Below are 26,737 nucleotides of genomic sequence, written 5' to 3'. Positions count from 1 at the left end.
ACCACTCTCAGATATCTAAAGCACATCTACTCAACTTCATCTTTTCATACACTTCCAAACTCTGTCACACTCTTCTGCAGTTTCTCACTCGAATGTGCCACTAGTGCTGTATCATCAGCAATCAACTGACTTACTTCCTAGGCCCTCTCGTCTCCAACAGATATTGAAATGAATTTTTGAGGACAGTTTGTGGTAAGAGGTGTTTGGATCGAGTAAGTAATGAAAGAGTAAAAGAGAGAGATGTAGTGATAAAAAAGAGTGTGGTTGCGAGAGCTGAAGAGGGTGTGCTGAAATGATTTGGACAAATGAAGAGAATGAGTGTAGGAAGGTTGACCGTGAGGACTTGTGTGCTAAAGTCGGAGAGAACAAGGAGAAGACTAAATGGAAATGGAAGGATGAAGCAATTAAGATTCTGAGCGATCGGAGACTGAACATGCAGGAGGGTGAAGGTGTGTCCAGGATAAAGTGAAACGGATCGATAGAGCGTATAGGGGTCGATGCGTTGTCTATGGACTGAATTAGGGCATATGAAGCGTCCCGTCCGACATAAACTGTGGAAAAATCATTGGGGATTGGTTGTGGTCAGGGGAGTGTGGTTTAGGCGCATAAAAGATGACAGCTAAAGGATGGATGTGAGCTGATGCGGCCTTTCTTCGTCTGCTCCTGGCACAGCTTCGCTAACGCGGGAAATGGCGATCAAACACAGCATATATATATATATATATATATATATATATATATATATATATATATATATATATATATATATATATATATGGAGGCTAAGGTGAAGATTTGTATGGGTTTTCAGAAAAGAAGAGTGAATGTTGGGGTGAAGAGGGTGGTGAGAGTAAGTGAGCTTGGGAAGGAGACTTGTGTGAGGAAGTACCAGGAGAGACTGAGTACAGAATGGAAAAAGGTGAGAACAATGGAAGTAAGGGGAGTGGGGGAGGAATGGGATGTATTTAGGGAATCAGTGATGGATTGCGCAAAAGATGCTTGTGGCATGAGAAGAGTGGGAGGTGGGTTGATTAGAAAGGGTAGTGAGTGGTGGGATGAAGAAGTAAGAGTACTAGTGAAAGAGAAGAGAGAGGCATTTGGACGATTTTTGCAGGGAAAAAATGAAATTGAGTGGGAGATGTATAAAAGAAAGAGACAGGAGGTCAAGAGAAAGGTGCAAGAGGTGAAAAAAAGGGCAAATGAGAGTTGGGGTGAGAGAGTATCATTAAATTTTAGGGAGAATAAAAAGATGTTCTGGAAGGAGGTAAATAAAGTGCGTAAGACAAGGGAGCAAATGGGAACTTCAGTGAAGGGCGCAAATGGGGAGGTGATAACAAGTAGTGGTGATGTGAGAAGGAGATGGAGTGAGTATTTTGAAGGTTTGTTGAATGTGTTTGATGATAGAGTGGCAGATATAGGGTGTTTTGGTCGAGGTGGTGTGCAAAGTGAGAGGGTTAGGGAAAATGATTTGGTAAACAGAGAAGAGGTAGTAAAAGCTTTGCGGAAGATGAAAGCCGGCAAGGCAGCAGGTTTGGATGGTATTGCAGTGGAATTTATTAAAAAAGGGAGTGACTGTATTGTTGACTGGTTGGTAAGGTCATTTAATGTATGTATGACTCATGGTGAGGTGCCTGAGGATTGGCGGAATGCGTGCATAGTGCCATTGTACAAAGGCAAAGGGGATAAGAGTGAGTGCTCAAATTACAGAGGTATAAGTTTGTTGAGTATTCCTGGTAAATTATATGGGAGGATATTGATTGAGAGGGTGAAGGCATGTACAGAGCATCAGATTGGGGAAGAGCAGTGTGGTTTCAGAAGTGGTAGAGGATGTGTGGATCAGGTGTTTGCTTTGAAGAATGTATGTGAGAAATACTTAGAAAAGCAAATGGATTTGTATGTAGCATTTATGGATCTGGAGAAGGCATATGATAGAGTTGATAGAGATGCTTTGTGGAAGGTATTAAGAATATATGTTGTGGGAGGAAAGTTGTTAGAAGCAGTGAAAAGTTTTTATCGAGGATGTAAGGCATGTGTACGTGTAGGAAGAGAGGAAAGTAATTGGTTCTCAGTGAATGTAGGTTTGCGGCAGGGGTGTGTGATGTCTCCATGGTTGTTTGATTTGTTTATGGATGGGGTTGTTAGGGAGGTGAATGCAAGAGTTTTGGAAAGAGGGGCAAGTATGAAGTCTGTTGGGGATGAGAGAGCTTGGTAAGTGAGTCAGTTGTTGTTCGCTGATGATACAGCGCTGGTGGCTGATTCATGTGAGAAACTGCAGAAGCTGGTGACTGAGTTTGGTAAAGTGTGTGAAAGAAGAAAGTTAAGAGTAAATGTGAATAAGAGCAAGGTTATTAGGTACAGTAGGGTTGAGGGTCAAGTCAATTGGGAGGTGAGTTTGAATGGAGAAAAACTGGAGGAAGTGAAGTGTTTTAGATATCTGGGAGTGGATCTGGCAGCGGATGGAACCATGGAAGCGGAAGTGGATCATAGGGTGGGGGAGGGGGCGAAAATTCTGGGAGCCTTGAAGAATGTGTGGAAGTCGAGAACATTATCTCGGAAAGCAAAAATGGGTATGTTTGAAGGAATAGTGGTTCCAACAATGTTGTATGGTTACGAGGCGGGGGCTATGGATAGAGTTGTGCGCAGGAGGATGGATGTGCTGGAAATGAGATGTTTGAGGACAATGTTTGGTGTGAGGTGGTTTGATCGAGTAAGTAACGTAAGGGTAAGAGAGATGTGTGGAAATAAAAAGAGCGTGGTTGAGAGAGCAGAAGAGGGTGTTTTGAAATGGTTCGGGCACATGGAGAGAATGAGTGAGGAAAGATTGACCAAAAGAATATATGTGTCGGAGGTGGAGGGAACGAGGAGAAGAGGGAGACCAAATTGGAGGTGGAAAGATGGAGTGAAAAAGATTTTGTGTGATCGGGGCCTGAACATGCAGGAGGGTGAAAGGAGGGCAAGGAATAGAGTGAATTGGAGCGATGTGGTATACCGGGGTTGACGTGCTGTCAGTGGATTGAATCAAGGCATGTGAAGCGTCTGGGGTAAACCATGGAAAGCTGTGTAGGTATGTATATTTGCGTGTGTGGACGTATGTATATACATGTGTATGGGGGTGGGTTGGGCCATTTCTTTCGTCTGTTTCCTTGCGCTACCTCGAAAACGCGGGAGACAGCGACAAAGCAAAAGAAAAAAAAAAAAAAAAAAAAATATATATATATATATATATATATATATATATATATATATATATATATATATATATATATATAATCTTCTAGAACAACTGTGTACATGGACACAAGTTCTATTCAGACATGAAGTTTGCACATCACTTTTACAACTCTCATCTGTATCGGCTATGTCACGTTAATCTGGAACATCCAATTCAACATTAAGAGCTGCAGACAAGGCAAGGACATTCAAATTGACGACTTAACCAGAAGAAACAAACACAGACGAACTAGCAGCATGTAAGCGAATCAATAATACAGACACATCCACAAATAACTTTAGATAAATTAGAAACCAAAACCAGTAATGCACAAATACACAAAGTTTTACATGTTCGCAACATATTTTTTTTCTCTCCACGTAGCTACACCAAGAATGTAACTTATATCAGTTTGAGGTATATCAAGTACTTGATGCAGAACTACTACAGATGCTGAGGGTACATCAGATCCACCTCCTTGGCCGTCTGAGGACAATAGTTAGCCAAGTGGTACGACTGGAAGAGCTGCTGGATCCTGGCCGGGTCGTGCAGATGGTAGGGTTCGCTACCGTAGCGCAGGAACATCGTTGACGCGGGCACCCTCGCCGACTGAGGGGTCTGCCGCGGGAAGCAAGGATGGAAATGTTTAGTGAAGACACACACACACACACACACATTATGACGTCAAACGTCTTACTCTGTTTCAATTGTTTCAACTCGAAATAAACGTAATTTCTAGACTACATGCGAGTCTGTGCCTTCGATGGCTGGAGTAAACTAATGTTGTGCTTTGAAAGGAAAACCATGCATCGGCAAATACCTTCAGTATTACATCAACTTCCTTACTTTGCCTTCCTGATTCCGTAGTGTAAGGAAAGATAACAATCCATTATTACCTAAACCTGAAGATGATGCTGACAGTAGGAAAAACAAAGCTTTATTTAATAGAAAGAATATTTTTTTCTGTGTGTGTGTATATATATATATATATATATATATATATATATATATATATATATATATATATATATACACACACACACACACACACAAACGTTAAACAAATGACGATAAACACGAAGACGTTTCAAAGTATGAAATAGAATCAGCAATGTATTATCCCGCAATGCAAATCTTGGCTACTGTAAGACAGCGTCTTGTATTCACATGATCCTTTCACTTTCAGTCCCATAAAATGTTAATAGCTCAAGTGTTGTAGGTCCAACTTCCACAACCTCCAGCCAACAAAAGCTTCGTGACGATGTTATATATACAGGAAAATTATTTCTTTTTCTGTGACGAAATACTTTACTTCCTTCCTCTCATTCATGCGTAACGTATGGTGTAACATGAGAAACCATAAGGTTAAAGCCAATTGGATTGTATAATGGATTGAACAATGATCTCTGACGAAAAGCACCTCAGAGAATGAGAGCGAAGACAATTAATATAATCAACACAATTTACTGTGTTGGCTAAACACTGGACTATACTTCATGAACGTTAGCCAGCGAGATAAAAAGTTGATGTCACGGTCATGCAACATGTTTATGAGAGTCAGACAGGCCAACCGTCTGGCTCCTGTTCCGCCCAGAGCCCCAAGTCACCTGGTTCAGGTCCATGTCGAGGATGGCGTAGGCAGGGAGGAGAGTAAAGTCACTGCAACCACTAACGGGGAGGCGCTGCAGGTTCTTCACACGGCATGCCTTCTTCACCGCCCTCGTCAGTAGTTCTCCCTGACTGGTGATTTGGTCGCCGTCGTCGCTGCCGCTGCTCTGGCTGCTGCTGTTAACCTGATGGATTGGTCGAGACAGACGAGTTCCCAGTATATTGAAAGTTTGATTCCTACAGTTTCTCTTACCCAGACACACGGTGGGAAGAGGGTATGGCACTGTGCCAACGCTTGTTGACTTTGACAACAGTTACCTGGCTATACTTATAATCAAACAATCATTAACGTAGCAAGATAAACAGCAATTTGCATGCAGATACAGTTTGTCAAAGAAGATAATGTTACTCAGATTCAAGCGTGTTATTACAGGCAGGTTGGTAGGTAGAGACACCTGAGCCATACAGACCAGGTACTGCGCAATGGTGGTGAGAAGTGGGTGATGGGCGGGGGTGGACAGGACTGCGGGGTCTACCCTGAAACTTGGGTCTGCCACAAGCATCCCAGACCTGGGACCCAGTGCCTCCACCCAAACTGGCCTCGTCGCCACTACCCCCAGTGGCAACACCATGCCGCCTGCCGCCCACAGCAATGCCACCCGTGCTCCCGTCCACACTTTCCACTCAGACAACCGGACTGTCCAGCCGCTAAACTTCGCCAAGTCCTTAAGGGGTGTTCTAACCACAGTCTGAGAAAAGGGACGGCCAAAGACAAGAGTCTAGGTTAAAAGCTGTCGAACCAAAATTCATCGAGGAAGGTAAGATGCGTTAGACTTAATCGACGAGGATCAGAGTCTTTTTTTCTCAAGGGCTGCCTATATCTACATGGTTCGTGACAATCTGAAGTAGTTTATCAACACGAATCCACACACTACTAGGAGCGTCTAGATCTCAAGAATTTACCAATGCCGCTGGGGACGCGATTAACTTGGGTGCATAAAAAGGTTAGTAAATACAATTTCAGTGTTGAATTCACATGACAAACGCATTACCGTAACCTGCTGTTCTCTTGATCTATGTCTTTCCTTCCCTACACCAAACCTTCATCACCTCCCCTAAATTCACACACCCCTTTACCTAGCCTTACCCATGCCCTCACGAGCGGAGCCCCTGGATGCCATACTCACCATGGGCAGGTCGAGGAGCATGACATGAGCCCCCGGAAAACGGGCCAGCCATTGAGTCCACACATCTCGGGGTCCTACGGAAGACCCCCACAAGTATACGTTTACCTGCCGACCTACACGCCCACCCACCAGCCCCCGCTCGCTGCCCACGCCCGCCTGGCCGTCTGGCATGACCGCCGCCTCCACGGAGCAGGCGTCGAGGGCGGTCAGGTAGCCATGGGATGGGGACGGGAGGAACATCACGGGCGGGGGGAAAGGCTGCGGCTGATGGGCAAGACAAGAGTGGAAACATTAGTGTCCGTGTATAATGTTACAGGTACAAGAAACAGGGACGATCACCCCACAAGGCATGAGGGAAGACATGTTACAAAGGACAAGGGAGACGAAAAGAGGAACAACCTGAAGGACAAGCCACGGTAGTGCCGTAAGGTATGATAACAGACACACGAGACAAACATTAACATTGATAGTATACGGTAGAAGCCACTCAATGACGAACATACCCTTAAGGAAAACCCACCAGCAGAGGCATCCTCAGCTAGTTTACAGAGGGTTTACAAAGCGATACATCACTCACGACCAACGCTAGAGATAAGACAGTGACGGTGTCACTGGTGTACATATGAGGAAGTGGAGGGCGTCATGTACGTAAGGGGGAGTGTTGGAGGGTAAAGTGTACTTACTTTCTTAAATACTGGAGGGAGATGTGTACGTACGAGGGAGTGCTCGAGGGTGAGGGTGCGTCCGCCCTCGTGCACGGCGAGGAGCATGACGACGCCGAAGATGCCCAGCGCGGCCGCTGCCCCGTACTTGGACCTGCCCATCGCCAGGTACAGCACCCACCCCACTGTGGCAGGACAGAGGGCCAGAGAGGCCCAGGGTGAGTTTATGACCGGTACTGCTCTCCTACCACACGTATCACTTTATTCTACTTGTATAATCCTACGATACTACCTTATTTAGAGCACCACACTTTGCCACACTAATACTTATCGGTCAACTGTATTGTACCAGGAAACGCTTGACTAACACAAGTACCTGACTTTGTTTTAGTTTACTTGTATACTCCTACTCCTGTATACTTCTACTGCTGTATACTTCTAGGCTACTACTTAATTTCTATTACCACTCTACTGCTTTTAACGATTACTTCACTTCTACCACGTTACAACTTAAATGGTATCTTAATCATCAGGCTATTGCCTAATCATTTTCAATGCCACACTACAGCTTCTAAATCAACAGGATACTACTTATTGATTACATACGCTGCTAAGCTACTACTTAACGATTACTTACACTGCCAAGATATTACTTAATAAGTACTCACACTGCCAAGCTATTTGACTGATTATTACTTATACTGATAAGCTAATACTAAATTATTACTTACACTGACAAGCTGCTACTTAATGAGTTCTTACACTGCTAAGGTACTACTTAGTGATTAATGAAAATGCAGGCTACGTCTTGTTACTTACACTACCAAGCTACAGCAGTGGTGGTCTTAAGTAGAGGGCAAACTGGGAGATTTCCCGAGGACTTACACTTTAGGGGGCCACCAATTTTTGAATTCTTTGTGGTATTTGCATGCAGGACAGGATAAAGTGAAACCGAAATCGAAAATGTTCGACTGGCTTACAGGTTATCAAAATTTATCGTGTGAGGGACCCCTGGTGACTCTTGCACTGGGACCTACCACCACTGCTTTAAGTCTACGAGTATATGACTGACTAAACCCTGTCATGATATTACATGATGGTTGGTTACACTCCACGACTACTGCTAAACAATTCCTGATCATATGTACTTAAATTGCTAGGTTCACTGTACATATGTACTTAAATTGCCGGAGTGCTAACTGATGATAATCTATACTGCCAGACTACGACTATATGGTTACCTACACTATCATACAAATATCTGATTATTCCTTACACTATCAGGCTACAATTCAATGATTCCTTTCACTGACTTCCCGCATCTTATTGATTACTTATATTCCGAGGCTACTAATAGATAATTTCTTAACCAAGCCAGTACTTAAATATCAAGCACTTATGATCTACTTTTCTCCTACTTACATGATGGTCTCGGCCCAAGGATCATGAGCTCACTACTTGACGAATAAACTTATCACACAGCAAATACTGCTTATACTGTTTCTGTTGATGTTCGTACTCTTATATGTCAGATACACGTTATCACTGATGAAAGTATGTCTTTTTTTCTTCTACTGGATAATGATCCGTCAGAGGGACGCCTCCATACGCCACAGTCACCCTAGTACGCCAGACGCGTTGTTTACCAAGGTGAACGGTCCAGTGGGACTGCGTGTACTGTACTCGTGTTCACGAAACGAGAGGACCACACTGAGGGAATGCCTAGATGTGGTCAGGAGATTTGTGAACGATGCAGTCTTCCTCCCCAGTGTCTCAAGGTGCAGTCTTCCTCCCCAGTGTCTCAAGGTGCAGTCTTCCTCCCCAGTGTCTCAAGGTGCAGTCTTCCTCCCCAGTGTCTCAAGGTGCAGTATTCCTCTCCAATATCTCAAGGTGCAGTCTCCCTCCCCAGTGTGCAAGGTTAACAGTATGCTGTTATCTCCCTGAAGCAGCATGTATTGAGAGCGAAGAAATACTGATCTTCAGCTTAACACAAAATCATGTATCTATCTTCTTCAGCACGACGGTAAGACCCCTGAATATGATGACCTGGTCTTTGACAATGACTCTCATGGGTCAAAGGTCAGGCCATCACATACCAGAGTCGTACCCTCACACCCATGGGGCTAAACTGACACCCACCCTTCGTGTTACCCTAGAGGAAAACACGACCTATCACCAGTCCTATTATTACTACGACAATCACCGGTGATAATCAACCAGTGAACAGTGTCTAATGAACTGAATGAACACCTGAGAAGCCGGTCATGATCCGAACGATAACCGAACAGGATATGAACACGACGCCAGGTGTGTGTGTGTGTGTGTGTGTGTGTGTGTGTGTGTGTGTGCTCACATGTACACAAGCAAGATAGGATAATTTTCCAGCAAATTAGGATCAGATTACTAGGAATCCTTGTAAGATAGGTTCCTAGTGTACAGATCCCAGATTCCGATTATAAGAAACCCAAGTATTCGGGTCGAGAATAAAACTAAAACCCGTTTTCTCCAGGATCCCTTGTTACCTAGCAACCCTAACTATCCAAGGCCTAATCATCCTAGACCAAATCACCTGAGGCGTGATGATCGAAGACCAATCAAACTGTTCCTTTCTTATCAGAAGATCGTCTAACAAAGGCCTAGCAATCTGGGACCCAAATTATAGCAGCCTTGTTATCAGTAACCTGATCAAAGGGGGTCTAGCAATTAGAGATGGGGATAAGTAAGGTCTAATGATCATTCCCGGATATTAGAGACTTAATGATTACAGGTCTGAAGAGTAAGGGCTTAGTAATTACAGACCCAAATAATTTAGGCCTTGTGATCAAAAAGACAAAAATAGCAATGATCACAAATGAAAAAAAATATAATAATCGGGATGCAATGATCAAAGACCCGATTAATCGGCGTCTGATGATCGAATACCCGAATAATTGGGATCCCATGATCAAAGACCTGAAAGTCTAGAACCTTTTGATGTAAAAAAAATAATCCCATCAACAACTGGATTCCCATGATTAAAACATAAGAAGATCGGGGTCTGTTAATGAACAAAATCTATTCAGGACTAGATTATGAAAGGTATTATACAGATCCAGGCTTATATATATACACATTATGAGCCAGAGAGATCAGCATATTCGTGGCACCTTTATCCAGGAGCAGATGATGTAACACAATGATTACCGTGAAAGGATTTTTACCACCAGTACCCCTACCATTGTTGACATTATCGTCTATGTTAACTCTTTCTATATCACTTGGGAATTTCACAGATCACTGGCATGTATGTAGTTCAAGCCTTCATTCATTGGTCAATTTTTAAGTTGCATGTGCAGAATAGGTGCTGGACGTATGCTCAAAAATTCACACCGCTGTAGAAACCTGTGTTAATGATAACCAGTGATATTATTACCAATCACTGTTACTGTCCAGAATTAACACCATCACACTTGGCATCGTGATTATGGTTATCATTTATCACTAAACCATAACCATCACTATCAATAATAATCACTATCATCCGCAGTGATAATGATGATAATCACCATCAGCCAAAATACTAATTAGAATAATCAAATGTCAGGACTCCATGCCATTAACGTCCTTCACGATCCACTAACAAGACTATCTCTAACAATGAGAGTCCACCACCGTCGGGACATTATCATCACGACTGTATTCATCATCAACAGCAAGAGGACCAGGCTCTAGAGGCTGGCGTCGCCATCGACCATCACCACACCATTCCGGTCCACATATTGATCAGGATCGGTTGGGGGTGGTAAGCGTCCGTTGCTGGCGGCCGGGGTCCCTGGCGATCACGGTAAACACGAGGGAGGGGGGCATGGTTGCGCTTCCTTGGTAGCGCTTCCATCGGCCGACGAGTAAAAATATCGCATTTCCCAGCGCCAGACCGACCGATCGAGGACAGAGGATAAAGCACTGACACTCCACGTCTGGTCCAGCTTGGTTGTATGGCTGGGGAGGGGGAGAAAGAGAGGGAGAGGGAAGGCTGAAGTTGTACAGGCACGGACGAGGCATGAGCTGGCGCCCACCCGTGTCTTGTGTTGTGGTGTACTGAATGTCTGACGAGCACTAGTGATCGGGACACGCTGGTGCTGGTGGTGTGTGTGTGTGTGTAGGGAGGGGGGGGGGGGGGGGTGTGGAGAGGGGGAATGGAGTGGTGCATAGCAGAGGCGTCAGATTAGTGTACAACTAATTATCATCGTTGTTTCCCTGTGGATCACATGTGTCCGGATTCACTGAGACCATTTGGAAGGTACGAATGAAGTCAGGGTAATAAGGTGACATAATCTGGTGGTTCATCGGCCGTGCGAATGGTAATGACACACTATTCCCACCCCCTTTCCCCACGCCCTCAGTGGCAGGGGTGTGATGCGATGCTTCGCTCAGGCCACAACACACAACACTGGAACATTTTGTGTGATAAAATAATGGAACGCTTAACTATACGATGGATGAAGTTGTTGTGGCGAAAGTAATTGCCAATATTCCATGAATTACCAATGAATTATAACGTGTCATTAAGTCAATAATGAGGCGGCTGCCGGGTAAGGCAAGTCATCAATGCGGACGATGCATCAAAACTTTGCGGATCCATCAGTATAATGAGCCTCATTCACCACTCTACTGAATCATCATTACTACCAATAAATAAAACTACAAGCGAAAATGTACAGCGGGCATCGAAAAATGAAAGAAATATGTGACAAACTCGAACCCTCCGTGATGTGTGTGTTTGTTCGTCGCCATAGCACACACGAGGGGGGTTAGGGGGGTCTTGACTGCTGGTGGTGGTGGCGACACAGCGTAGTGTTGTAGTGTTGGTACTAGTCGTAGACGTCGCAAGGCAGAAAAATGGTGGTAGTGGTGGTGATGCTGGTGGTGGTGGTGGTAGTGATGGTGGTGAGAGTGGTGGTGATGATGGTGCAAACAGGTACAAAATCGGTGAAGGTTTGATGGTGCTAGGTGTGGTGTGGTCAGGATGGTTGCTAGTTGTGGTGTAAGACAATGTATAAGAGGTGTGTGCACCACATTCACTTCATAATATGAAATCTTATATATATATATATATATATATATATATATATATATATATATATATATATATATATATATATATATATATATATAAAATAAAAAGAGCGTGGTTGAGAGAGCAGAAGAGGGTGTTTTGAAATGGTTCGGGCACATGGAGAGAATGAGTGAGGAAAGATTGACCAAGAGAATATATGTGTCGGAGGTGGAGGGAACGAGGAGAAGAGGAAGACCTAATTGGAGGTGGAAAGATGGAGTGAAAAAGATTTTGTGTGATCGGGGCCTGAACATGCAGGAGGGTGAAAGGAGGGCAAGGAATAGAGTGAATTGGAGCGATGTGGTATACCGGGGTTGACGTGAAGCGTCTGGGGTAAACCATGGAAAGCTGTGTAGGTATGTATATTTGCGTGTGTGGACGCATGTATATACATGTGTATGGGGGTGGGTTGGGCCATTTCTTTCGTCTGTTTCCTTGCGCTACCTCGCAAACGCGGGAGACAGCGACAAAGCAAAAAAAAAAATAAAAAAAAAATTAAAATATATATATATATATATATATATATATATATATATATATATATATATATATATATATATATATATATATATATATAAACTGTAACAAACGTCGAACGTAACATAAAACACAAATGTTATTCAAAACGGAACAACTCCTCTCCTAAATAAAACTTTTCTTCCTTGTTTACTTTAGTATTTATGGCATCTGTAGGCCGTTATGTGGAAGGTGGTCCCCGGCGGAACATTACAAGATCGTGACTTATTTAAACCTCGGTAATGAAACGGCCACAGGCGAGGACACCAGTACCAGCGCTGCTGTCTTTCATTACTGTCACTCCCTTCCCACCGTGTCTCCAGGGGGCCAGGAGCCATGCTGTGGTCACCCTCGTACATCTATCTGTCTGTCTGTCAGCGTCAGAAACGCGATCTCAAAACGAAAAGCCTCCTCACGATCCTGTATGTAGTCATGATAATGATAAGTGTTCAGTCTGGTACGGACTAACATCCCTATCTTATCCCGTTATCCCCTAGTCCATATTCTCTTAATATAAGGGTGAATTGACATCCACACATCTCCGCTGGTCCCATCCTCCCTGTATTGTCTCCCACAAGCTGGGAGAAATTCTTCCACGGATTTACAGTGGTAAATGTGGAGCGTGGGGCGCTCATCTTTTATCTTTTTTCACCCTCCATGTTATCCTCTACGAACAGTATTGCATCTATCTTATATCCGACAAAAAATGTACTATTTATAAAGTATAGTGATCAAGTTGTTGGGGTGGGATGCTGTAGCACAAGAATGGGTTAATTATGGAGTATTGTGAAATCAGTTAACACAGATGTAAAGCTATTAGAAGCTATTAGAAGTTGTTCGTGATCTTTTCCTATTCGGTGTAACACATCATCACAACCATCACCGTAACTACAGTCTCCCATCCTCTCTTTCAGGGCAGCACTGGCCTGTGTCATCGCCTTAACGCCCGTCTGCCTCGCCTCATCTGTATATACTGCACTTGTAAATGACTCATAACCTTTAGTGTCCCTACGCGTCGTCAACAAGTTGAAAGTCGCTCTGGTTCTCCTAGAAACCCTGATCCTCTCCAACAAGCAGTCTTGACTGCGCTCTATAGTCAACAAGATGCTTTAATCTCACAAGTGACAACGAACCTATTGCTCCATGTCGCCTACGATCACTGGGCGAATCTTTCTTCACTCAGCCCGCACCCAACATCATGCACAGTGGTTTGAAGGACCAGCTGCTGGCGGAGATACACAGAGGCCGTCGGTGTCCGGTGGTGTGACGGTGTAAAGCCAGCACAACCACCAATGCGATCCTCGTCTGTCCTGCATTTGTGAATTTCCGAGAATTCTGATCATTTTATATCCACCAATGTTCCACAGCGTTCATCCATTTCGCTTCGTTTATTAAACTAAACAACGCCTGAAATGATATTCTCAGTGGCAGCAACACAAAATGATATATACATGTAATCATTTACAATCGCTCGGGGTCTCCAAACACTGGGAACGTTGGAGGGTTCACCGTTCGTAAGTGTTTGTCTTGACACGCAAGTCGATCCTCCGAAGGGTTTCAGTGACCCTCGACCGTAGGCGTGGAGGTAACTCCTCCCTTATAGTTCCATAAGGAGATATGCCTCATTGGGCTAGATTCAGTCAGTGTGGATTCACCTTCCCATACCACTTTAAAAACCAGATGAAGTTTGCACCCACAGTCGTAAAAGAATAATGAAAACAAAGACAAAAAAAACAATCCAGAAGACCACGGGGGATATAAAATCAACGATGCAGTAACATCCACATTCCAGACTTCTTTTATGGGTATTTAAACCCTTCAGTGTTGGTACCCCGTTAACGTTATCTGTTGTTTCGAGAAAGATAAAACACACACACACACACACACACACACACACACACAAAGGGGAATCATATGAATAATTCGATTTAAAGACAATATACAATCATGGTAATTACGTAGTAGGGAAATTTCTCTCAAAAAATACAAACTGTGAAATGGAGTTCCATGACCAGAGTGTAGACGACGGCTATAGAAAGTTCTGCGATATCTACAGGGACGAGGTCACAGGCTGGGTACCACTTGGCTGATAATGGGCTAGACATGACGACAGAGAGATAGGGTTCAGTGAAGGATGTCATAATGCAAAAGAGGTGAGAGATGAAGTGTGGAGGAGATACAGGCGTCACGGTACTTAGCTAGCTTTGGAAGGATGTAAGTGGGAGAGAAATGAGTCCTCCTAGATAAGGAAGGAGGAACAGAGAAACCTTGAAAAGAATATTATGGACAAGGCAACGTAAAACTCGTTACTTCTCCATAAATTCATCAGGAGTAGAGTGTCGGTCAAAGAGCAAGTGATCAGGCGACGCGATTCAGTGGGAAGAATTATTGAGGATGATGCAGAGACATGAGAGGAGATGAATAATAAACGCAGGATCGTTTTCTCGGGGGAGGGCGCTGTAGCTCCAACACCAACGACATGGGATGGGGAAGAAGTCTTCGCAGGCACAGGCACTGATCGAGGGTTACCAGGTCATAACCAGGCTATTAAAATGCCTTGAACCATTTAAGGCATTTCATCCGACGAAATGTCTCCAAATGTGCTGACGGAATATGCAGGAACATTCGACAGGTTGCTTCACATATTGTTCAATACGTCACTTGAGCAAGAACAGCTGCCAATGGTGGAGGAGGACAAAAGCTATGCTTATCTTTAAGAAAGAATATCGAGAAATTGTACTGAAATATAGACAAGTCCTCCTCATGAGTGAGGTTTGTAAAAAAAAAAAAAATGGAAGAAATACTCAGAAACGAAATGAACGGCGACTTGCAAAGGAAAAGATGCTCACAGTTGACTAATTAGGATGGGAGGCAGTAGAAGGCGGTCTTGATAAAAAATATATCATTTAGCAAGATATAAACTGCAGCGATCTCTTTGTGAGAGAGAGACGGAGGTCGCCACTGCACCTAACCAGTCGTCACAGCTTTATACTGGAATGAGAAAATGTTCAACATAATTTTCACATCTCGTATGACGCCAAAAGTAGAACATATTTCTCACGTTTTGGTCATCTTAGTACAAAGAGCACAAAGAGTTAATAGAAAAAGGACATCGGAGGGCAACAAAGATGGAATCAAAATTAAGTAAGCTGATAGGTTGGAGACCATACATTTGTCCACCAGAAAAAGGGGAAAAAATTAAGGTGTTACGATCAAATCCTTTATGTTTTCAAATCAGTCTGATTATGTCAACAGCGAACAGATCTTCGACAGTTGCAAAGAGAGAACAATCAGAGGCCGTATTATGAAATGAAGCAAGAAATGTCTTGTAAAAAATGGATTTTCTTTTTTTCTTACATCACAGGAACAGCTGATGACTAGAATGAAGCAAGGGATGAAACTATAGATGCCTGCAACATAAGGAAGTTTAAGACGTTGTAAGATATTAGAGAATGTTCAAGAGATGGGACCCACGAGGTGAAGAAGTTTGACAGTTACAAATACATGCGCGTGCTTGTGCGCAGACACAACTGAATAGTACGTACTATAAACATACACATCCGCGTACACCTCTGTAGAATTATACATACTCATAAACTCACACATACACGCGGAAGTATTAACACATACTCACAAGCGAGCACATAAACATATGTTTAAAACAGCTCCTGCCTCACATTACCCTCCTGTGCCTTGTCCACACAACTGTCTCCCTTGAACATTACCGTCTTTCCCCCCCACAATATCCACTGTCCACCCCACAACTCTCTTCACAGCTACAACAACCGCCATACAAAAGCCGTCTATACTCGCAACATTTTAACTTATCTTACAACCTTACCTATAACTTAGTCCCCACAACACCGTCCTTTCAGCTCCCACAACATTAATCTTGCCCCAGCTCCCCCCCCCCCCACATACACACAACAACAACAACAACAACAACGCCCGTGCACCAAGCCCCAGAACACAGCCAGCCCCCAGAACGCCGCCCTTGCACCAGCCCCCACATGAGGGGGCTGGGCCTAGCTGGCGGGAACATATGGCCAACAAGCGGGAGGCACCAGGTGAGGCGTGGAGTTTTAATGGCTTAATAACACGCTGTTAGCCGTGCGTTTTAGCATCAACTCAGCGCCAAGGAGGATAAAAATAGCCGAATTAATGAGTGTTTAGTGCAAGTTTCACTCGAGTGGCGCCCGCTTGAGTGGGACAGCGGCGGCGGGGTAGAGCGGACGTTGCTTATGAGATCGTCTGATGCGGTGGCGGGGGAAGGAAGGGGCGCGCGGCTCACCGGCTACTGATGACAGGGATTCCTCTCCCTATTTATTCATCCTTTTTCTTCTCATATGATTGGAAGGTAACTGTGATGGTGTCCCGGTGCGTGTTCTTTTCCTTACTGAAGCCTGGTGATGTGAGCAGTGTGCCCTGGGATAACACTAACAATAATAACCGGAATTGTAGAAGAAGCAGTGACGAGCTATGATAACCCAAGCACCAACAACGAGACTGCGAAGCATTTTTAAGTTAGTTCAGAAAGAAAACGGTGACACCAAACCTGTAGCAGTAGATATACATGCACCAAAATCCTGACGGGAATTATAAGAAATAAAAAGGGGCACAGATTACTAAAAACATCACGGAAAAGCATCAACACTAGCTGTATGAATGAGCGTAAAAGAGGTCAGTACTAGCCATTACGAGCAGACCCGGTAGCTTCCAACATGAACGCATGAAATTACATCAGACAAAAATGAAAAGATAAACATCATCACCAGCGAGAAATCTGGCAGGAGACACGACAAAAATAGAAACAGGATAACTGTATCGAACTGTCAGGCGGAGGAGACGACCACGACGACGCCACCTACAGGAGAGGCGAGGTTCATGAAAGGACAATGTGCAAACTAGTATGACGATTGACTCCCTTGAGAAACGTGCCGCGGGGCTAGAGACAGAACAGCGCGGTCGGACCAGACACACACACACACACACACACACAGCCACAGGGAAGGTCCTAAAGGAATGGACGACGGAGGAAGAAATATATATTTTGACCTCACGATCAGGCAGTATGAGCACCATATTTGGTGGCTGAAGAAGACAATGTGACTCAAGGTAACACTTGAAAAAGTAGACGGTATATTAATGAACACACACACACACACACACACACACACACGCAACCGAACGCGCAGTAGTAGAAAATAACAATTCCCAAGCCTTCGCCACCAGGAGCGAGGGTTTAGTGTGTGAAGCTCGGGAAAACAACAGCAGCAGAGGCAACATAAAATGATAACAGGATCAACAAGGGCATCAGCATCAGCAAGAACTGCAGTAGAAGCAACAGCAAAAGAGACAGCATAAGCAACAACAACAAGGGCCAGGAGCAGTAACAGCAACAACAAAAGCAACAGGGGCAGCAACAACAGCAGCAAAAGCACAACAGGGACAGCAGCAACAGAAGCAGCAAGAGCAAGCGCAAAGGGGACAGAGCAACGGCAGCAGTAACAACAAGAACACCACAAAGAACGACAGCAGAACAACAACAACAACAACAAGAACAGGAGGAACGCCAGTACGAACAACAACAACAACAACAACAGAATCAACCAACAACAACGGGGAAAGCAGATAGTAAAACAGCAGCAGCAGCAGCAACAGTTTCAACATGAAAACAGTAACACCGAGCACAAAAACAACAGTGGCACCGACAGAGGTCTTCAATAGCAGGAACCGCAACAGAAGCAGGAAAAACAGTAAGAAAAACGGAAGTAACAGCATCATCGTTACAACAGTGGCTAGATTAATAACAAACGTAGCAACAGTAAGAGCTGGTGCAGCGCCTGTAACAGGAGCAACAGAACGAGTAAGACAAGCAGCAGTAACAACAGCATTATTACCATCATCATCGGCACCTGAATGAGCAACAGAAGCCACTTCAAAGACCAAGAAAAAACACAGCTGCTGTTGTAGCTGCGAGGGGCAGCAAACGGCAACAGCAGCAGGAGCAGCATCATCGGCGGCGGCGGCAGCGGCAACAACAGCCGGGCGGAGCAGGTGAAGGAGAAGGAGGGAGGGCCATTCTCACGTGCCACTAAATTAGCGCAAGTAACAATAACTCCTTTATGGCACCATCCCTGCTCTATTATTTCACATTTATGGCAAAAGCAAAGTGCACCACCTCCGGGGCAGATGAGAAGATTAAGCCGAGTTTACAGACCTTCCACCTTCTTGGCTGCATGTCTTATCATCTGACCTTAGATTTGGTACTTGACTCGTCTGATTGGTGGATGTGGTACTTTAACTCGTCTGATTGGTAGATTTGGTATTTTGCTCGTCTGATTGGTAGATTTTCTTTTTTCTAACTGTTGCGCCACGGTGATTGGATGAGAATTTTTGCTCATAGGTGATTGGTTAATTCAAACAACTGGCGGGAGTGGTCCTTTATAAGCGACTGGTCGTCGATCAAGCTTGCCAAGTGTGATTAGTTCGGGGTTTACCTCATAGTGGCTCGGTTTGATCGGGTTATGGCGGATAATGAACTCGATGATTCCACAAAAAAAAAAGAGACACTAATTACGGATACTGCAAGTAATAAAAGATAAAGAAATAAATAAAGATAGAATCTACAAGACTGGTCAAGTTTTATCAGAAATACAGCGTCGTAAAACCTTGATATTCCCAAGATTCAAACGTATTAGCCCATACCACAAGCCTATCATAATCTTTGTCGTTTAGTAAGAGATACACAGACCTCATTACTGATCACCAGTTTCTTAACCTTTACACTTATCATATACGGGGATTTTATCTATGATTCTTACACCTCTTTGTCGGGTGTGCTGTTAGTATGGGTTGCTGTTGGTTTAGTTACGCTAACGAAGTGTCTGCCGCGCGCGGGTCCTTCCTCGTCTTATGACGTCCTGTTGGCTGGTGTGTAGCTTTATAAACATGCCTATGTTTGTTTATCGACTCTCTACCATTTCCACTGGCGCACGAAAGCGATGACAGAAGCAGGTATTTATTTTTTCCCCCCTTAGACTCTCTAACCACATCTTCTAAACATGAAACACATTCTAGACAAGTTTGTTTATAATCATCATCCTTACGTTCCACAACGAGATGAAAGTGTCGGGTGTAAAGAGAAAAAAAAAAATGATTTCTATAATTCTCAGGAGCTTAGAGTGATGTTGGCAAACACCTGGTGCAGTGGTTGAGTATACTTTTATACTGTATTTTAGTACGACCGAACGCCATCCGGTCCACAGTAATGTCAGCCATCTTCATGCAGGAGGCTGCATGATCATGGCGGTCTGAGGGGATACTGTCTGTATTCGCGAGAATCTGCAATCTTACCTCGCTCATGGGTCGCTAGGGAGATGTAGTGAGGGTGCGAGTAGTTTGAGCCGTACAGGGTGGGGAGAAAAAAGAATGAAAAATTGATAAAATGAAATAAAAAAAATAAAGTCTCAGAGAGGACTGGCTGGCATGGATGATGATCATAAAGAAAATGAATTCTGGTAGAAGAGGAGCATAAATTCGATGCAAAAAGGTTTAAGTGAGAGTAACTGGAAGAGAAAGGATAGGCAGGAGAAAGATGATTCCTGGATGGTGTGGTAGGAAAAATGCAAGCAGAGCTAAGCCGTGTGTGTGTGTGTGTGTGTGTGTGTGTGTGTGTGTGTACGAGGTGGAAACGTTATATAAGAATGCAATGAACAAGCTTCAACTTCATCTGATTGTGGATCAGACTGAAGACAGAATTTCTGTTCTTTCGTCCTTTCCACTCTCTCGGGATCGGGTCTACAGAACCATGAGGACCTTGGATTAATCTCGGCTATATTCTTTTTCTCAGGCTCGGCATTTTTTCCTTTCATGAGAGAGAGAGAGAGAGAGAGAGAGAGAGAGAGAGAGAGAGAGAGAGAGAGAGAGAGATTGAAAGTAGTAGTATTCAAAGATAATAATCTATATCAAAAGCACTGAATATTCATATAAAATCTCAAAGAAAGTGTAGAGATGAAATATGAACGAAAATTAATGTAAGTAAAGATCTAAACAGAAAACTCGAGAACTGAATAATTCTATGCAAACGGAATGATGTAGTGAAGACGTATCTAGAGACTAAGAAGGCTTGAAAAAAATAAGGAACAAGACAAATATATATATATATATATATATATATATATATATATATATATATATATATATATATATATATATACACACACACACACACAGTATTAAACTGTTGTCAAAGCCAGTGGAAGGACGTAGGGAATGGAAGCAACACTACGATTTTTTAAGTCAATGTCGGAGAGGCCGGCCGGCGAAGCTGTAATATCTGAGCTAGGCCTAGGAGGGAGGGAGTCTGGATGGCCCGGCGAATGTTCCAGGAAGACTGAGTATGGAGAGATGTTAAAGGGGATGGAAAAGTTGAAATATACCAAGGCATCTGGAGTGGACCAAGAAACCTCGAGGACACTCAGGAGGAAGAGGGTCAGGTGATGCACCAAGTGGGGTCGTATGCAATATGCATGACGCACTGTGAATGAGGGTAATTACTTGGATAGACGCTGTGACTGTACGTATGCATAAAAGCAAGAATGGTTGTTCACCATCATCGTAAAGACTATAAGTGTACTGGATTACCAAGGACAAGAGGAGAGGCATGTGGGTCGAGAGTGAAGAATCGTGTGTGATAGTGTGGAATATGAGGGTTGAGAGGCGTCCGGGTCAAACATTACTCGCGGTGGAGTAAGACATGGTAGGTATATATAACGCTCAACTGTACATTCGAAACACCATAGGTTCGAATCCCAGTTCGTCAGCGGTCAATCCAGCTCTTTATCCTTCCTTAGTGGTTGGTCCATAAATACGAGTGGTAAGCAAGGAAGAGAAGCAGGAGGAATATACGAGTCCCTCAATAAATAATTGCATTCAATGACATGCAACAGATGTATAGCTGTTTTTCTCTCGTGTTCCTAAGGGTTATATATATATATATATATATATATATATATATATATATATATATATATATATATATATATATACATATATATATATATATATATATATATATATATATATATATATATATATATATATATATGTGTGTGTGTGTGTGTGTGTGTGTGTGTGTGTGTGTGGGTGGGTGGGTTGGGCCATTCTTTCGTCCGTTTCCTTGCGCTACCTCGCTAACGCGAGAGACAGCGACAAAGTAGAATAATAAAAGAAATTGAGCCAGGGCATGTGAAGCGTCTGGGGTAAACCATGGAAAGTTTTGTGGGGCCTGGATGTGGAAAGGGAGCTGTGGTTTCGGTGCATCACACATGAGAGCTAGAGACTGAGTGTGAACGAATGTGGCCTTTGTTGTCTTTTCCTAGCGCTACCTCGCGCACGTGCGGGGGGAGGGGGTTGTCATTTCATGTGTGGCGGGGTGGCGACGGAAATGAATAAAGGCAGCAAGTATGAATTATGTACATGTGTAAATATGTATATGTCTGTGTATGTATACATATGTATACGCTGAAATGTATAGGTATGTATATGTGCGTGTGTGGACGTATATGTATATATACATGTATATGTGGGTGGGTTGGGCCATTCTTTCCTCTGTTTCTTTGCGCTACCTCGCTAACGCGGGAGACAGCGACAAAGTATAATATATATATATATATATATATATATATATATATATATATATATATATATATATATATATATATTTTATACTATTCGCCATTTCCCGCGATAGCGAGGTAGCGTTAAGAACAGAGGACTGGGCCTTTGAGGGAATGTCCTCACCTGGCCCCCTTCTCTGTTACTTCTTTTGGAAAATTAAAAAAAAAAGAAAAAAAAAAAAGGGAGAGGGGAGGATTTCCAGCCCCCCGCTCCCTTCCCTTTTAGTCGCCTTCTACGACACGCAGGGAATACGTGGGAAGTATTCTCTCTCCCCTATCCCCAGGGATAATATATATATATATATATATATATATATATATATATATATATATATATATATATATATAACGTTAGCTCTCCTGGATTCCAGGAATTAATTTGATAGATGCTGGTGACTTGTGGGTTCAGTCTCACTTCTGAGACCAATCACGGAAACTGTTCTAAACACAAGTCAAGGCCATGTGCCTCGCCCAAGTAAGCTACCTTCATTTGTCTGCAACACGCCTGTGTCTGCCTACGTCTGCCAGAAAGGTTTACTTTGGGCATAGGATAGTGTACGTTTCCTAAAATGACCTACGTTCCTTAGGATGATCCAAGTTTCCCTGGATAGTGTACATTTACTGGAAGGGGCTAAGTATCCTAGGATGGTTTACGCTTCCTAGGATGGCTTAAATTTCCCAGGAAGGTTTACATTTTCCAGGATTGTCTACATTTCCCAGTATGACGGATGTTTTCCAGGATGGTCCACGTATTCCAGGACGGTCTTCGTCTTCTACGATGGTTTAGGTGTTCCAGGACGGTCTACGATTCCTGGGACGGTCTAAGTCTACCAGAATGTTCTATCTTTCATAGGATGATATGCGTTTCCCAGGAAGGTCTTCGTTTCCCAGGATAGCGTAGCGGTTGGCATTCATGGCCATGACGCATTCACGGGCTACCCAGGGTTGAGGGCAAAGGTTCCAATCCTGGTTGTGGCAGTCGGTCCACAGTCAACCCAGCTGTTCATCCACCTAACTTAGGGGATCGTATATAAAATGGTAACCTGGCTCAGGCTAGGATATATATATATATATATATATATATATATATATATATATATATATATATATATATATATATATATATATATATATATATGTGAGAAATACTTAGAAAAGCAAATGGATTTGTATGTAGCATTTATGGATCTGGAGAAGGCATATGATAGAGTTGATAGAGATGCTCTGTGGAAGGTATTAAGAATATATGGTGTGGGAGACAAGTTGTTAGAAGCAGTGAAAAGTTTTTATCGAGGATGTAAGGCATGTGTACGTGTAGGAAGAGAGGAAAGTGATTGGTTCTCAGTGAATGTAGGTTTGCGGCAGGGGTGTGTGATGTCTCCATGGTTGTTTAATTTGTTTATGGATGGGGTTGTTAGGGAGGTAAATGCAAGAGTCTTGGAAAGAGGGGCAAGTATGAAGTCTGTTGGGGATGAGAGAGCTTGGGAAGTGAGTCAGTTGTTGTTCGCTGATGATACAGCGCTGGTGGCGGATTCATGTGAGAAACTGCAGAAGCTAGTGACGGAGTTTGGTAAAGTGTGTGGAAGAAGAAAGTTAAGAGTAAATGTGAATAAGAGCAAGGTTATTAGGTACAGTAGGGTTGAGGGTCAAGTCAATTGGGAGGTGAGTTTGAATGGAGAAAAACTGGAGGAAGTGAAGTGTTTTAGATATCTGGGAGTGGATCTGTCAGCGGATGGAACCATGGAAGCGGAAGTGGATCATAGGGTGGGGGAGGGGGCGAAAATTTTGGGAGCCTTGAAAAATGTGTGGAAGTCGAGAACATTATCTCGGAAAGCAAAAATGGGTATGTTTGAAGGAATAGTGGTTCCAACAATGTTGTATGGTTGCGAGGCGTGGGCTATGGATAGAGTTGTGCGCAGGAGGATGGATGTGCTGGAAATGAGATGTTTGAGGACAATGTGTGGTGTGAGGTGGTTTGATCGAGTAAGTAACGTAAGGGTAAGAGAGATGTGTGGAAATAAAAAGAGCGTGGTTGAGAGAGCAGAAGAGGGTGTTTTGAAGTGGTTTGGGCACATGGAGAGAATGAGTGAGGAAAGATTGACCAAGAGGATATATGTGTCGGAGGTGGAGGGAACGAGGAGAAGAGGGAGACCAAATTGGAGGTGGAAAGATGGAGTGAAAAGGATTTTGTGTGATCGGGGCCTGAACATGCAGGAGGGTGAAAGGAGGGCAAGGAATAGAGTGAATTGGAGCGATGTGGTATACAGGGGTTGACGTGCTGTCAGTGGATTGAATCAAGGCATGTGAAGCGTCCGGGGTAAACCATGGAAAGCTGTGTAGGTATGTATATTTGCGTGTGTGGACGTGTGTATGTACATGTGTATGGGGGGGGGTTGGGCCATTTCTTTCGTCTGTTTCCTTGCGCTACCTCGCAACCGCGGGAGACAGCGACGAGGTATAAAAAAAAAAAAAATATATATATATATATATATATATATATATATATATATATATATATATATATATATATATATATATAATCATTATCATTATTATTATACCTAACTGCTGTTTCCCGCGTCAGCTTGGTAGCGCCCTGGGGAAAGAAAAGAAAGAACACTTCCCAAGTTTTCCCCGTGTGTCGTACAAGGCGACCAAAGGGGGCGGGAGCGGGGGGCTGGAAACCCTCCCCTCCTTGTATTTCAATTTCTAAACAGATTTTATTTATACATATATATATATATATATATATATTCAAGAAACAGAGAAGGTTACCAAGTGAGGATATTCCCTCTAAGGCTCTGTCCTCAGTTCTTAACGCTATCTCGCTTACGCGGGAAATGGCGAATACGTGTGTGTTTTATATATATATATATATATATATATATATATATATATATATATATATATATATATATATATATATATATTTTTTTTTTTTTTTTTTTTTTTTCAAACTATTCGCCATTTCCCGCGTTAGCGAGGTAGCGTTAAGAACAGAGAACTGGGCCACTGATATATATATATATATATATATATATATATATATATATATATATATATATATATATATATATCGATAATGAAATGGCCTTGAGTAGGGGACAGAGTGGCCCGTGCCATCTCAGCTGAGGGCCGTAGAACCAAGCGGACCATATCTGGGGTCATTATCCCTCTGAGTACGACGGTAACACCTTCTGGATAATGACCTGGCCTTTGACCAGACACTCTAGGGTCGTCCTGTCACGCTCAGGGGGTCACACCTTAGTGCTCAAGGGGATGGGCGAGAATTATCTGATAATAAGGCGAGATTAAAGGATCTCGTCCACCAACCAGTCTTACTCGATAGAGACCTTCGATTTATCTCGTCTGTACATCATGGGAAGCAACGAGTCTGGGAGGTGCGTGCACCACAGCGCAGAAGAGCATCAGTAACAGCACTATACCAAGGGTCGGTGACACCTTAGGAGAAAGTACCACTAACAGGCCAATACCAAGCATCAGTAACACCGTAGAAAGGAGCACCAGCCACGCCATAACAGGAAGTATCAGCCACACCACAGCAGGAAACACCAGCCACACCACAGCATGAAGCACCAGCCACACCACAGCAGGAAACACTAGCCACATCACAGCAGGAAGCACCAGCCACCCCAAAGCAGGAAACACCAGCCACACCACAGCATGAAGCACCAGCCACACCACAGCAGGAAACACTAGCCACATCACAGCATGAAGCACCAGCCACACCACAGCAGGAAACACCAGCCACATCATAGCAAGAAACACCAGCCACACCACAGCATGAAGCACCAGCCACCCCAAAGCAGGAAACACCAGCCACACCACAGCATGAAGCACCAGCCACACCACAGCAGGAAACACTAGCCACATCACAGAAGGAAGCATCAGCCACACCACAGCAGGAAGCACCAGCCACACCACAGCATTAAGTACCAGCCACCCCACAGCAGGAAACACCAGCCACACTACAGCATGAGGTACCAGCCAAGCCACAGCAGGAAGCACCAGCCGCACCACAGCATAAAATAACAGCCACACGACAGAAGGAAGCACCAGCCACACCACAGCAGGAAGCACCAGTCATACCACAGCAGAAAGCACCAGCCACGCCACAGCAGAAAGCACCAGCCACACAACAGGGAACACCAGTAACAGAACAGCAGGAAGCACCAGTAACAGAACAGCAGGAAGCACCAGTCACACCACAGCAGAAAGCACCAGCCACACCACAGCAGGAAGTACCAGCCACCCTAAAGCAGGAAGCACCAGCCACACCACTGCATGAAGTACCAGCCACATCACAGCAAGAAGCATCAGCCAAACTACAGCAGGATGAACCAGCCACACCACAGCAGGAAGCACCAGCCACACCGCAGCAGCAACCACCAGCCACACCACAGCAGGAAGCACCAGCCACACCACAGCAGCAAACACCAGCCACACCACAGCAGAAAGCACCAGCCACACCACAGCAGGAAGCACCAGCCACGCCACAGCAGGGAGCACCAGCCACGCCACAGAAGGAAGCACCAGCCACACCACAGCAGGGAGCACCAGCCACGCCACAGAAGGAAGCACCAGCCACACCACAGCAGGAAGCACCAGCCACACCACAGCAGGAAGCACCAGCCACACCGCAGCAGGAAGCACCAGGCACACCACAGCAGCAAGCATCAGTAACAGCACACAACGGCAGTAAGACTCAGTGGCTGAAAACAGCACTTTGTCCCGACTAAAACCATCCATTAGACAGA

At 44.0% G+C, this 26,737-nt stretch overlaps 1 protein-coding gene across 1 annotated transcript in view; it reads right to left on the bottom strand.

Annotated features, from left to right (window-relative positions):
• Positions 1–3,226: 3,226 nt before the first annotated feature.
• LOC139752062 (uncharacterized) overlaps positions 3,227–26,737 on the bottom strand; it is a 244,045-nt gene continuing 220,534 nt past the window's right edge. Inside the window, exons 3-6 of the mRNA XM_071667899.1 lie at positions 6,007–6,270; positions 5,290–5,568; positions 4,819–5,004; positions 3,227–3,829 (exon numbers count right to left, since the gene is read on the bottom strand). Of these exons, the coding sequence (XP_071524000.1) occupies positions 3,656–3,829; positions 4,819–5,004; positions 5,290–5,568; positions 6,007–6,270 (903 nt within the window). The 3' untranslated portion in view covers positions 3,227–3,655. The remainder of the gene's footprint in view (positions 3,830–4,818; positions 5,005–5,289; positions 5,569–6,006; positions 6,271–26,737) is intronic.

Source organism: Panulirus ornatus, chromosome 12 (assembly GCF_036320965.1).
Source record: "Panulirus ornatus isolate Po-2019 chromosome 12, ASM3632096v1, whole genome shotgun sequence".
In the NCBI taxonomy this organism is placed as follows: Eukaryota; Metazoa; Arthropoda; class Malacostraca; order Decapoda; family Palinuridae; genus Panulirus; species Panulirus ornatus.
Note: the sequence above shows the minus strand (reverse complement) of the source record. Positions and strands in the feature narration are given on the sequence as shown.